The sequence below is a fragment of the Python bivittatus genome, unplaced genomic scaffold (assembly GCF_059951505.1).
Source record: "Python bivittatus isolate LINGU-HERP-01145 unplaced genomic scaffold, Pbiv_v1 ctg000840_np1212, whole genome shotgun sequence".
Lineage (NCBI taxonomy): Eukaryota > Metazoa > Chordata > Lepidosauria > Squamata > Pythonidae > Python > Python bivittatus.
Genome location: NW_028277113.1, coordinates 36,838,568 through 36,852,679, shown reverse-complemented (window position 1 = coordinate 36,852,679; position 14,112 = coordinate 36,838,568). Strand labels below are relative to the sequence as shown.

General features: G+C 37.4%; 1 protein-coding gene across 11 annotated transcripts in view; it reads left to right on the top strand.

The window, feature by feature from the left end:
- The window catches only part of ZNF521 (zinc finger protein 521), a 343,128-nt gene that overhangs the window by 173,685 nt on the left and 155,331 nt on the right, over positions 1 to 14,112 (top strand). For 9 of the 11 annotated variants that reach the window (XR_015794089.1, XM_088130975.1, XM_088130974.1 and 6 more), the window contains one exon: positions 1,526 to 1,610. Coding sequence is in view for 10 of the 11 variants with exons in the window: in XM_088130975.1 (XP_087987101.1) it covers positions 1,526 to 1,610 (85 nt within the window). In the remaining variant the exon portion in view is untranslated. The remainder of the gene's footprint in view (positions 1 to 1,525; positions 1,611 to 14,112) is intronic. The other 2 variants (XM_088130971.1, XM_088130973.1) reach the window with 1 other exon arrangement.

Here is a 14,112-nt window from a genome sequence, read left to right as displayed (position 1 = left end):
TGAGATCTGGAGATTGGCTAGGCCACTCCAGGACCTTGAAATGCTTCTTACGAAGCCACTCCTTTGTTGCCCGGGCGGTGTGTTTGGGATCATTGTCATGCTGAAAGACCCAGCCACGTTTCATCTTCAATGCCCTTGCTGATGGAAGGAGGTGTTCACTCCAAATCTCACGATACATGGCCCCATTCATTCTTTCCTTTACACGGATCAGTCGTCCTGGTCCCTTTGCAGAAAAACAGCCCCAAAGCATGATGTTTCCACCCCCATGCTTCACAGTAGGTATGGTGTTCTTTGGATGCAACTCAGCATTCTCTCTCCTCCAAACACGACGAGTTGAGTTTAGACCAAAACGTTCTACTTTGGTTTCATCTGACCATATGACATTCTCCCAATCCTCTTCTGGATCATCCAAATGCTCTCTAGCAAACTTCAGATGGGCCCGGACATGTACTGACTTAAGCAGGGGGACACATCTGGCACTGCAGGATTTGAGTCCCTGGCAGTGTAGTGTGTTACTGGTGGTAGCCTTTGTTACTTTGGTCCCAGCTCTCTGCAGGTCATTCACTAGGTCCCCCCATGTGGTTCTGGGATTTTTGCTCACCATTCTTGTGATCATTTTGACCCCACAGGGTGAGATCTTGCGTGGAGCCCCAGATCGAGGGAGATTATCAGTGGTCTTGTATGTCTTCCATTTTCTAATTATTGCTCCCACAGTTGATTTCTTCACACCAAGCTGCTTGCCTATTGCAGATTCAGTCTTCCCAGCCTGGTGCAGGTCTACAATTTTGTTTCTGGTGTCCTTCGACAGCTCTTTGGTCTTGGCCATAGTGGAGTTTGGAGTGTGACTGTTTGAGGTTGTGGACAGGTTTGAGGTTGTGGACAGGTATCTTTTATACTGATAACAAGGTCAAACAGGTGCCATTACTACAGGTAACAAGTGGAGGACAGAGGAGCCTCTTAAAGAAGTAGTTACAGGTCTGTGAGAGCCAGACATCTTGCTTGTTTGTAGGTGACCAAATACTTATTTTCCACCATGATTTGCAAATAAATTCTTTAAAAATCAGACAATGTGATTTTCTGGATTTTTTTTCCCATTTTGTCTCTCATAGTTGAGGTATACCTATGATGAAAATTACAGGCCTCTCTCAACTTTTTAAGTGGGAGAACTTGCACAATTGGTGGCTGACTAAATACTTTTTTGCCCCACTGTACAATGAATGCTATTAGTAGCTTGCTGTTGTATACTTATAATTGCTTGACAAGCTGGTCATTTTGAAAAAGTGTCAAATGATGATGAGCATATTACCTGTCCCTTGTTTTTCTGAACTTTTGAACAGGTGAAGAAACCTAAGTTTTTCTTTTTACCATTTGGTAAATATATGATAAATGATAACATAAGTAATAAATGATTCTGTATTAATATATTAAGATGGATGAGCATTATGTTTTTTTTTTCCACATAAGTGTTCTGAGATTGAGAATGTACAAGTTGCTTAATTAAGACCTTCACCCTTGTTTTCTCTAGAAGAAGACCTATCAGTGCATCAAGTGCCAGATGGTTTTCTACAATGAGTGGGATATCCAGGTTCATGTTGCAAACCACATGATTGGTGAGTGAAGTACTAAATCTTATTGATGATAGACTATTCTCCTAGATGTATTCATCATTGCCTCTAAAATTAAATTGAGTTAAGGAGAAATTAATTGAATAACCGTCAATGTTTTACCCAGGTGTGATAATTTTTTTTAAAAAAAATATTATTAGGCCTGATAAAGCATTAGCATGTTTTATTTTCTGCAAGGGCTAGTTTAGACTTCTGCAGAGAATCATATACTACTGCCAGTCAAAACACAGGTGATTAACAAATTAAACTTCTAATCATTTTTGCATTATTGAAAACAAACTAACAGGAATGGTTAATGAACTGGTTGTTAGCTTTCCACAGAGTTTTAGGCAGGTTTTAATTTCAGAAATTATTATGATAATGACACTACTGAGTGCTGCTCAAGTACCTTGGTACCAACAACAAAATTGGCAAGTTTTGTCACTAACAAACGTAAATAATTCAATTGGCCGTAAAATAGGAATCTACGTAGTATTTGAACAGCCTGAAAACTCTCTAGAACAGCACTCTAGAAAATGAAATAATATATTTAATTAAGAAAATAGCCAAGATCTGCTATTGATAATACTCAATGATTGCTCAAAATATGTAATCACCATCTTTAACAGTAATTTTCTTTGGTATTTCTACAAGGTTGGTTAACTGTATCATATGGAATTTAAAACAATTTAGTCTTATTTTGACCTCATTTGCTTATTCCCCTAAGGTTAACTTACTGTTTTAAATTCGGTTGCCATTAATATTAAGAATTAATACTTAGGATTCTACAAGCCAATTACATTTATGAAGCACCTATTTTATCTGATAATGAAATACTACTTGTTGTAAATAAGATTCTTGAGTAAAGAACAGATATTAGAATCACTGTTTTGCATTCTTTCATCTTATTTCTTTCAACTTACTTTAAACTATATACTTTTGCAGAAGATTCACCTTAATATATAACTCTATATGTCTGTTTATTTTTTTAAAATGTTATATCCTTGAATCATCATCACTTTACTTCTGGATTGGTGTTACAGCTAAATAATTACATCTGTACATATGCTTTCATATAATTTATTTTATTATTATTAAAGTTTGCCTGTTAATTTATTATACTTCCTCTCCAGCTGTTTTTTTTTAATTTATTTTTAAGTATCCAAAACTATAAACATATGTAATAGGGATAAATTCCATTGAAAAAAATAAGTAAAGTAAACAATTAGAATTATGCCATAAATACACAAAAGTTAATTTTTATAAGAATATGCAATCAGGTAAACTGTTTGAATGAATTATTTCATTTATTTTATCAATTTATATAGCCTCCTAATTTGCTAATAATGTGAGGCCAGACCATAATAGTTCAGTTTCCATCCACTGCAGACGTATCACCACTCTCATCCAGCCTGGGGGAAAAGCTAGTCAGTCCTTCAAGGTCTTTTTGAAGCCCATCAGAATCAGGGCATCTGAATCTTAAGCGGGTATGCTGTTCCAGCAGGTAGGCACCACAACAGAAAAAGCATGGCCCCTGGTTCCTGCCCAATTATAGAAGGGATCCAAAGTATGCCCACCCTGTTGGATCATATGGGAGATATGCAGCCCACAAGTATCCTGGCCCTTTGTCATGAAGTGCTTTATAGGTGGTTACCGGCACCTTGAATTGCACCTGAAAGCCTACTGGGACCCTGTGCAGCCCACAGAGTAGTGCTGTTACCCTGAGTCAACCATGGTACATGTATTAACTACCTGTGTCATTGCCTTTTGGACCAGTTCTTGGTCCAAAAGATGGTCTTCAAGGACAGCCCCATGTACAGTGTGTAGCAGTAGTCCAGTGAGGGGAGAGACCAAATTGTGAATGACTGCAAGTAGGGCCTCACAGGTGTTTGAGGGCAGGCACATATGTAGAATCATAAGATAGAAAGGCAGTGCCACCTGACATAGTCTCCTGCAAGTTAATTAGGCAATCAATTTTTATTTCATTTTAATAATATTTTTTTATTATTTTTATATCACCTTTCCATCCAATGGGGCCTGAAGGGATGGGGGTATTCTTAAATGCAACTATTACAACAATGCTTAAAACAAGACATATATAAATTAAAGACAAAATTCATTAAAAAAAAAAGCAGAACAAATAGGCAAAATAAAATTCAGCCTAGTCCTGGAATAATAATCATCCCATAAATACCTGAGTGACTAGGCATGCTTTTAGTTGTCTGAAAAAAGACAGTATGGAAGATACCTGGGAGAGAGAGTTTCATAATTGAGAATAAAAGTAGTCCTTGACTTACGACCACATTTGGGACCAGAACTTCCATTGCTAAGCAATGTGATCATTAAGTGAGTTCATCCCTGATTTTATTACCTTTTTTGCCACAGTTGTCAAGCGAATAACCGCGATCATTAACTGAATCACACAGACGTTAAGCAAATCCTGCTTCCCCCTTTGACTTTGCTTGTCAGAAGCCCCCTGGGAAGGTCGCAAATGGCGATCACTTGACTCCAGGATGCTGCGAGCATCATAAATACATATGGTTGTGAAGTGCCTGAATTTTGATCACATGACTGTGGGTATGCTGCAACAGTTGTAAGTGTGAGGACCGGCTGTAAGTCACTTGCATCATAACTTCAAATGGTCATTAAATGGTCATAAGTCGAGGACTACTTGTACTGTCACTGAGGGAGCATTACTGTGAGCCACCCTCATTAATGGGATCTTAATGTACATTTTGGGTAGTAGTGGGGAGCAATATTTTAAATACCGGGGTCCTATACCATTTAAGGCTTACCATCTAATGCCAACAATTTAAATCAAACGCAGTAGTATACAGGCATCCAGTTCCAAAGTCTCACTTCAGGGGTTATTTGGTGCATTTAACCACCCTTCTTAACAATCAGCTGCATTTATACAAGTTGCACCTTCCAGACAGGTTTCAAGGGTAGTTTCATGTATGTTGCAGTCATCCAGTGGAGAGACAACTAAGGCATACTGATGGCACTGAACCTCAGATTTCTGGATGATTCCCCCCAGCAGCTTTATAAAGATACTGAGCAACAAGTGAGAAAGAACATATCCCACAAGTTGTATGCCACTGATACTCCTCTTTGGTAGTTGTCCAGATAAAATGAAACCGCCAAAACAAAGTTCCTTCAATGCCAATGTAACTGTAATTTTCCTGTCAGCACAGCTTTGCAGAGTTTTGGATTTGAAGACAACAAGGTGCCTTGGTGCATGCAGGACTTGCCTACAACTCCTTCAAGCAGCTGCATTTTTCCCCAGGATTCCACAGCTGTCTTCCTCAATTGCAGAGTGATCCTGGGAAAAGATGTCTTAATTTAGTTGCAGACTTTTTTTAATCTTTGATTTCAAATCACTGCATCTCTTTCTTTCCCCCCTTCTTTAATAAACAGTGATACTTAAGAGGATGGCATATTTTGCTCAGATGAACCTAAGCAAGGTAAATATATCTGGGAAGGCATTTTATAGCTAGAACAAGATCACTGAAAAGATCTTAGGGTTCACATAGGTAAATTTGAGGAAAGCAATCTTTGAGATGCCTTGATTGCAATCAGCACTTCAAACAGAAATGGACTGGAGACACTGGTAGACTATGATAAATTTGACTTTAGAAGTCATAAAAAGGGGGGGAAAGTGCAATTTCTATAGCACATTTCAATGTTTAATTAGCTGTTGAGCAAACACAATATACAGAATGTTTGATATAAAGAATGGACCCTTCTTTGTGCACGCAAGGGATGGTACTGAATTCCAGATTGTCTCTTAGAGTGCATTCAGTTGCCACCACTTTTTACCTGCTTCTGATCATTTGATAAAATACAGTTAAGTCATCAGGACTTAGAAAGTAAACGATATCAAACCAGAATAATATTGTGACTTCACAGAGAGTAAATATATATTGAGGGTTTATCAAAACTGTCCAAAAACTGAAATTTGTGGTATTCATTCCCATTGTAACTTTTAAAGGTTGATTGTGAGCTCAGTGTGGGTATACTGAAGCACTTCTGGGATTCTTGACTCAAGTTTGGCTTGAGAGTTGGCACAGATAAAAGCCTTTATAGCAGTAATGATTTTCATTGCAAGAGTCACTTGTTATGTTAATGTTGATAATGTTGATGTTAATGTTGTTAAGTGGCCCTACATGTTTTACATTTGTAAAAGTTAGATGACATAAAATAAAAGATGCTTTCTTCCATTCTGGTTGTCATGCAGGATATTGCTTCATGCCATAACCATAGTGACACAGATTAATGTGCCCTTACTATAACATTTTTCCAGAAAGGGGCGTAGGGAATGGCATCACACAAAGGACATGTCATGCTTAGATAATCAGCATTTGCTGTAAGTAATGCCTGAATTTCAGTATTTGAAATGCAGCCCTGATTAAGGAGTCTGCTTGCTTCTAGGGAAAGAAAGGTGCAGAATAATTAACAACCTATAATAACTTTATTTTCAGAATATATAAAAACCCAATTTAGGTTTGGCAGCAGAAGAGGATTGCTTTTCATGTTTTTGTAAGCTAATATTGTTTTCATTTCCATGTGACATATCTCCCTCTTTCTTTTTCACAATTATCTACTTCTTCCTTTCTACACCTTTTTAAAATGTACTTAGAATATAAAACCCATAACCAAAATTACAGCAGGTTAAAACCCTGGAATACTGTTGACATGATAATGCCTGAATGCTAGCTTTATTAATGAGGACATGGGATAAGTTGTGACTCCCTATGTATAATACAAAGATTCTTGTGCTTCTCTAGTAGATGATAAAGTATTTTGTTTCTCAGACTCAGAGTCTGAGGCTTCTATACTACTGTATAGTAACAGAATTTGTGTTAACCCTTATCAAAAAAGAGAAAGTAAGAAAATAGTCTAGGAGCTATCTAGTAGCCTTTTCTAATTATTAATTAGCTTTTCACATGTAGATCAACTTCTATTGTTCAGACATCAAGATAACAAACTTGTGAGATAGCTGATACTGAAAGTGCTTTGTCAAAAACCATTAATTAAGGTTTGTAACTGGTCAAGGTACTGATACTGGTCGACTCTACCTAGTCTCTGGGTCTAATTAATATATGACATTAGCTTTAAGTCTAGAATGTGAACTTTCCAAGTAGTGAGTCCAAAGTAATTTGTAAGTGCAAAGAGACCTAATGTGTAGATGCAGTGTATGCAGACATTTGACTGAATTTAGAGTAAATGAGTACAAATAAATTATAACACCCTTTTAGAGAACTAGAATCATTCAAAAGGAAGATTGAGTTAGGGATGTCCATGAGGGAGGTTTAACAAGCCAAGATGGTAGGCGTGACTACACAAAACCCCCTCCTCTTTCTAGCATACGTTACATGATTGTAAAAAAGGGCGGAGCTTTCATCACATTGTCTCACCCGCCATCTTGATTTTTCTTACATCCTCTGTGACCATCACTGAATACAGCACACTTAACCATCTCATATCTGCATCTATAGAATACACTTTGGTGTATCTTTTTTTCTAGGCCTTCCTTTTTTATGGTTTAAGTCTTGCTTTACATTGTTAGGAGCAACTTCTTATGGTTTGAAATTGAAAAATGTATAACCTTATAAAAGCTAATTTCTGAGAGAAAAAAGTATAATAAATGAAGCGATGCATCTTTAATGTAAAGTTGTATGTGCTTAATCACATTAAATGCAAATGCATCATTTGAACCATATTGTATACTAAATTCTTCGTTCAAATACATTTGGCAAGATTTGTTCAGTAAAATAAGTTAAGTGACTGAATACACTCTATATGTTTTAGCCATTGTCTATTGAATAAGCCTTAGTGGCTGGGGTCATATATTGAGTCGGTGGTATACCTAGCATATTTGACACCTGGAGCGAGTAGATCAATTTTTAACACACACACCGCTGAGAGCCAGTTTGGTATAGGTATTAAGGTACCAGGCTAGAAACAGGGAGACTGTGAATTCTAATCCCACCTAAGGCACAAAGCCAACTGGGTGACCTTGAGCCAGTCACTCTCTTTCAGCCCTAGGAAGCAGGCAATGGCAAACCATTTCCAAAACCTTGCCAAAAAAACTGCAGGGGGCACTCACTAGGCATCAAAACTAACTTGAAGGGACAATTTTTTTCTGCTATTGTTGCTGCACTGCTGCCAAACAATTGCTCGGCATGCGGGCAGCAGCAACCTGCCTCCGCACTCACCACTAGACTCCTTGTGTCTTTGGCAGCACCCCCCTTACTTTCTGTCCCTGGGACAGACAGCCCCACCCCCATCCCGATGCAACACTGTATTGACCTAGGCCATAAAATGTTGTTTCAGAGCATAATGGCTGAGATCACACATTATGGTAAACCAAAATCAAGCAGATCACATTAGGAATTACTGCAGAGTGTGAATCTAGCCAGAACATGTGTATTTAATATATCTGGCCTCTTAATTTTGCCAGAGGAAGGTGAGAATGTTGGTAAGCTACCTTGTCTTTCTCCTGTAAGTTGCTCTGTATTCACAAATAAGAAATGTCATCCAGTCTAGGTAGATTATGCTACCTGTGGGAAGAACCTAGAGTTCTCTTATTAAGAATGCCTGATTATCCTGTACTACTACCATGTCAGTGTGAATTGTACTCAGGTAACTGATCATTTGTGTGATTTGGAAGATAAAGCCTATTCTGGTAAATATGCATACAATATTTGTAACATGCTATGACTTAAAAGTATTATGATATAAAGTAGGCATCTTGTTATAATACCACTTACATATGGTTATTTTAGAATAAGAGCAAGAATAACAGCAATACAGTTCCAGGCATATTTTACTATGCCTTGGATTTTCAAGTAGTCCATTCATGTTTGTTCAACAGATCAAAGTCCTTATATAGTTCTGTTCAAAGTCTCAAGAGCTTACAGACACAGAGTTAGCCATGCTGTAGATTTTCACCCTCCAACAAATGGAGGGTGATCGGATATAGGAACAATCATGGAGTGACCGGGATCAGCAAATGCATCAGATATTAAACATTCCCCAAACATGTTGTATTATGTTAGAGGTAAAACTTGGCTTTCAGCCTAGGCAAAAATGTTTAATTTAAAGAAATACAGTGTGAAGTTCATTAAATGTTAACATCTGTTTAGACCACTGTTTCCCCGTTTACATCTTCTCATCTCACCATAGTTATGGACGATTCTAATCTTGCAAAAGGAATCTTCCCATGTAAATTGTGATAATTATTTAATCTAAGCATTTACAGAACTACACTTACCTGTTAGACAAGTGTAGTTCTGTAAATACTTAGATTAAATAATTATTAAATATCAGATAATGCTAAGTGATAGTATTGCCAACGACTATCTTATGAAGGTTACACTTTTTTTTAATCCAATAACTTTTGAGCAATAGCACCAATCACCAATAAGTCCAATTAAAAATATCTCTCTAGAACGGTGTTTCTCAACCTTAGCCACTTTAAGATGGGTGGACTTCAGCTCTCAGAATTGGCTGGGGAATTCTGAGAATTGAAGTCCACCCATCTTAAAGTGACTGAAGTTGAGAAACAATGCTCTAGTATTATAGATATTGGCATTATAATCCTTGAAGAGGTTAATATGTTCCAAGCAGCCACAGAAAACTCTCTCATGAAACATAGTAAGCAAAACTGTATGTCACTAGCTATGCAAAATATAAGTTCATATTCACCACTGAAGGCTAATCAAGCTAACAAAAAAATGAAAAAAGGGGATAGAGGGAGTAACAATCCTAATGGTACAGGTCTGTTCATAGAGTTATAGAGCAATAAAAATTATCAATAGAAGAGAATATATGTAGCTCAGGATTGAACTGTGGAGTCCTTGGGTTCCCTGAGCTTGGTTGTTTTCTGCAGATGTTTCGTTACCCAGATAAGTAACATCTTCAGTGCTAGAAGGGAGTGGGGTTTGCTCTCTGTTTATATACAGTAGCTTGCCCTCTCAGTGTTGGTGGGGGTGTTGTTTTCTCCTTGATAGTTCCTTGATTGGGCTGTTGTTTACTGCTTGATTGTCTGAGTTGGTAGTTCCCTGGTTAGGGTATTGTTTACTGTTTGCTGGCAAGGCAGTGTTCTCTGTTCATCAATCAACACCCAGATAAACAAAGATTAACACCAGACAAACAATCAAGCAATAAACAATACCCTAATCAAGAAACTACCAACTGAGACAGACAATCAAGCAGTAAACAACAGCCCAATCAAGGAACTACCAAGGAGAAAACAACACTCCCACCAACACTGAGAGGGGAAGCTACTGTATATAAACAGAAAGCAAACCCACTCGCTTCTAGCACTGAAGATGTTACCTAGCCTGGTAACGAAACGTCTGCAAGATTACAACCAAGCTCAGAGAACCCCCAAAGACTCCACAATAAAAACTATATAGAAAGTATAGATCATGTAATTGGATAAACCTTTTATTCTTGTTCTTTTAAAAACTCTTCTATGTGTATTTCTGTCTTCAGACTTGTTGTTTCAACAAATATGTATGTCTTAGAATTTATAGATATCTATTCTATCCTAATCTTTTATTTAAGGGTAAAAAAAAACACCCTTTATGTAATGCTCTTTAATGATGTCAAGGGGATCTTCCCAGTTACACAAAGGCTCACTGAAACCATTACAGACATTACTGTGTATGGCTTCAGTGGTCCCGCTGTGTGCATCTGAGAAACAGTTCTTTTTCCAGCTGAAAATTAAGCACAGTTCCAAAGTATCCAAATTTGGAGAACTGTAATTATGATTATGAATTAACCTGAAAGGAAAGCCAGATTTTCCCCCCCAAATAATTTAACTTTAAAATGGGAGGGAAGGCATAGATTCACTGAAAGTATGGTAATGGACGAAGATCTTTTTTTTTTGTTTTCATGCCACTGCCACCCTGAATGCTTTGCCTGCTTTATTGCTCAGGAGAAAGTATACCTTTGCTTTTTACACAGGCTAAACAAAGAAAATTAAAACCAGGAGCTTAGCTCATTCTTCATCCACAGTTTGTATATGCCTGCAGAAACTCATATCTACTTTTAGTTCTATTGATATGTGTATTTTATGAAAACCTTGCATATAAATAATATTTATCATTAAAATGATTGATTGATTATGTGCCATCAAGTCGGTGTTGGATTTTCTCCATGATGATCTAGTCTTAACTGGGTCCTTCAAGTCTTCCAATGGTGCACTCATCACACTGTAAGTTGAGTCCATCCACCCTCTTCTTCTCTTTCCTTTCACCTTTCCCACCATTAGAACCTTCTCCAGAGAGCTAAGTCTTTGCATAATATGTCCAAAGTATGATAATTATGTTTTGAGTGAGAGTGGATTTCTTCATTGGTTCATCTGTTTGTTTTCTTGGTTATCCATGGTATTCTCAGGAGGTTTCTCCAATACTAAATTACAAAAGGAACAATACTCCTTCTATTCTGCTTCTTTAGAGTTCCACTTTCCCTTGCATAGAATATCACAGGGAATATAATTGCTTGCGCTATTCTGATCTTTGTAGATAGGTATAGACACATCACAGCATCTGGATATCTTTTCCAAGGCCTTCACGGCTACTCTACCAAATGCTAGTCTTCCATGTATTTCTTGAATGCTGGTTCCTTTACTGTTGCTGGTTAATCCTAAAAGACAGAAGCTATCTACCACTTCAATATCTTGTCAATTCTGAGTCTGGTTGTGATACCACTAAACAAATCAACCCAGAGTTCTCACTCAAGACACAAATGATCAGGCTCAAATTATCCTACTTCAGATATATTATGCAAAAACCTAGCTCCAATAGAAGAGAATATCTCTAACTCAGAGTTGAACTGTGGAGTTTTTGGTGCTCTCTAAGCTTGGTTGTTTGCTTGCAGGCATTTCATTACCCAATTGGGTAACATCATAAGTGCCAAAGACCTAGCTCTCTGGAGAAGGCTCTAATGCTGGGAAAGATGGAAGGAAAGAAAAGAAGAGGATGACCAGCAGCAAGGTGGATAGACTCAGTTACAGTAGCAATGAGCACAGTGTTTGAAGAGCTGAAGGACCAGATTATGGACAGATCATCATGGAGAAAATGTATCTATGTGATCACTAACAGTCAACAAAGACTTAGTCGCATATAATCATCATCACCTTTATATTTAAACTTAGTCCCATTTTTTTCACTGTGCTCCTTGACTTTTGTAACTAGCGCTTGCAGGTCCTTTGCATCTTCAGCTATCAGAGTAGTGTCATCAGCATAGGGCAGGTTATTGATTTGTCTTACATCAGTTTTAAAACAATGCTCATCTTCTTTAAATCCAGCTTATCTTAATATATATATTCTGCATATAAGTTGAATAAATAAAGAGAGAATATACAGCCTTGTCTCACTCCTTTGCCAACCTGGAGCCACTCCATCCACATGATGGATGTAGGTAATTTACTAGATATCATAATTCAGTATCATATATAAGTGTAGTAGCCTCTGGCAGTTGGCTTATATAGAAAAAAAAATGGTACTTTATTTTTTAAAATTGAATTTAATTTCAGATGAAATAGTAGCCAAAGTAATACATTCTCTTCTGATTTTAACATTTTTTTACACTGCCTTACTTTTTAATACTGATATTTTTAAATAACGGTAATGTCAGACTATAAGTGCAGAATTCCAGGATGATCTTTTATCTCATATATTTGTCATTTGCTTCATGAGACGCTGAGGAAAAAAAATGAAGTCTGCTTTGTTTAATACTACAGGAAGCTACCCTCGTGTGGGCAATGCTGGCTTATTTGAAAAGCTCATAAAGGGTTTCTGCCTGGACCATACAAAAGGGATACTTTCTCTTTAATAGCCATCTGTACAGGAGAGTTGAGAAGTGGGCCAGGTCATCTCTCCTCAGCTGTCATGGTATTAACGTAGGTAATGGAGCAAGCTCTGCGTTCTGCTGGGTGTTGTTTCTCATAGATGTTCATCGATTTGCAGATAATTCTATTTTTTCTTAGAGTTGGTTGAAGGGAACTAGACAGAATAACAAACACCAAAACATTTTGAATGACTTTATCTCTGTTGATTTGTAATATAACTTTGGTCTAAAAAAATAGTGTTACACCTACTGTGCAGATGGCTGCATGATTTGTAAACCAGCCAAAACATTTAAACAAATGTGTGATCTGGGGATAGATTAAATAAAGGATAAAACGGAATGTGGACCACAAATTCTAATAATCAGATGATTCTAAGTTCTGTGCAGTGTGCAGAGACGACAACAGTGATAGCAAGGAATGATTGCCAGTGACAGCAAGGAGCCTAACAGAGCACACGATGGAGCCTATGGCCTAGTCGGCCTCAGTTTGCAAGCTGCAGATTTGCTGTACAGCTGGCAGCTCTGTGTGGGGACATCAGATAAAACTTATGTAAAATGAAGTGTTACTGCTTAGCATGAATTTGTACGAAGAGGGGACTTGCTGACTGTAACTGAAAACTGATTCAAAGTGCCAGTGAAGCAGATAGTAAATAGGAATAGGTTTAAATTATCTGCACAATTTAACCAAAAATAATTGCAGGGGCTCAGAAAGGACATACACCGGTATAAACAGATTACCATTCCTTGTATTTAAAACCATTTGGCATTTTAAACCCTACAGTCAGGAACCTTCATGTGTATTTTTTAAATGTCTGTTCCATCTTTCTAGTTGAAACCAAGCTTAAAGTCATTGTTTTACTGCTATATCTTAATCATAGATAGCTTCGATTTTATACGGAAACCTAATATGGAGGAAAAGATATTTGAGAAAGCACCTCTCCCAGTAGAGAGGGAAAGGTGCATGATGCGGGGACACAAGCAACAACCTTTTCCTTTGACACCCCAATTTTGGAATTTGCTTCTACTGGAATGCAGGCTGGCACCAACAGAATCAGTCTTTCACCATCACGTCCATCCTAGAGATGCCAGCGCAGTTTGCACAGGCTTCTTAAGAAAAAAGGGGCTTCACGTGTTCATCCAGAGGATCTGCATAAGCAAAAAATCTTGGCAGGGCTCATCCAATGAGACCTGACCGCTTTTGCTTCGTGTAAGGTGCCTATACACTGTAAAGTTATGAAGCCAACAAAGCTGTAGAGCCCACGTGTTATTTCAGTTAATGTTTTGACCAGAAAATAATTTCCTAGTGGAGTGATATGCAGAGTTTTTTTACACTTATTCTGTGGAGCTAGTATTCCTAGAATATGAAGGAATGTTTTAAAAAACAAAACTTTGGGAGGCAAAATCTGGTCCTTCTGAGGCACTTGGAAGAAAAAAAGAGGAGGGGATATTTTTAAAAAGAGAGTATCAGGAACTACTTCATAGAAATGAATTATGAAATATTTCCTAATGCTTTCCTTTTAAATGAGATACAAAATTAAATTAAAATCAAAACAAATGTTCATATATTTTGTCTGTAATTTAACAACATGATTTCTACAGTGTTGACAGCTTTTTCCATTTTTAGTGTTAACTTGCTACAATCCTT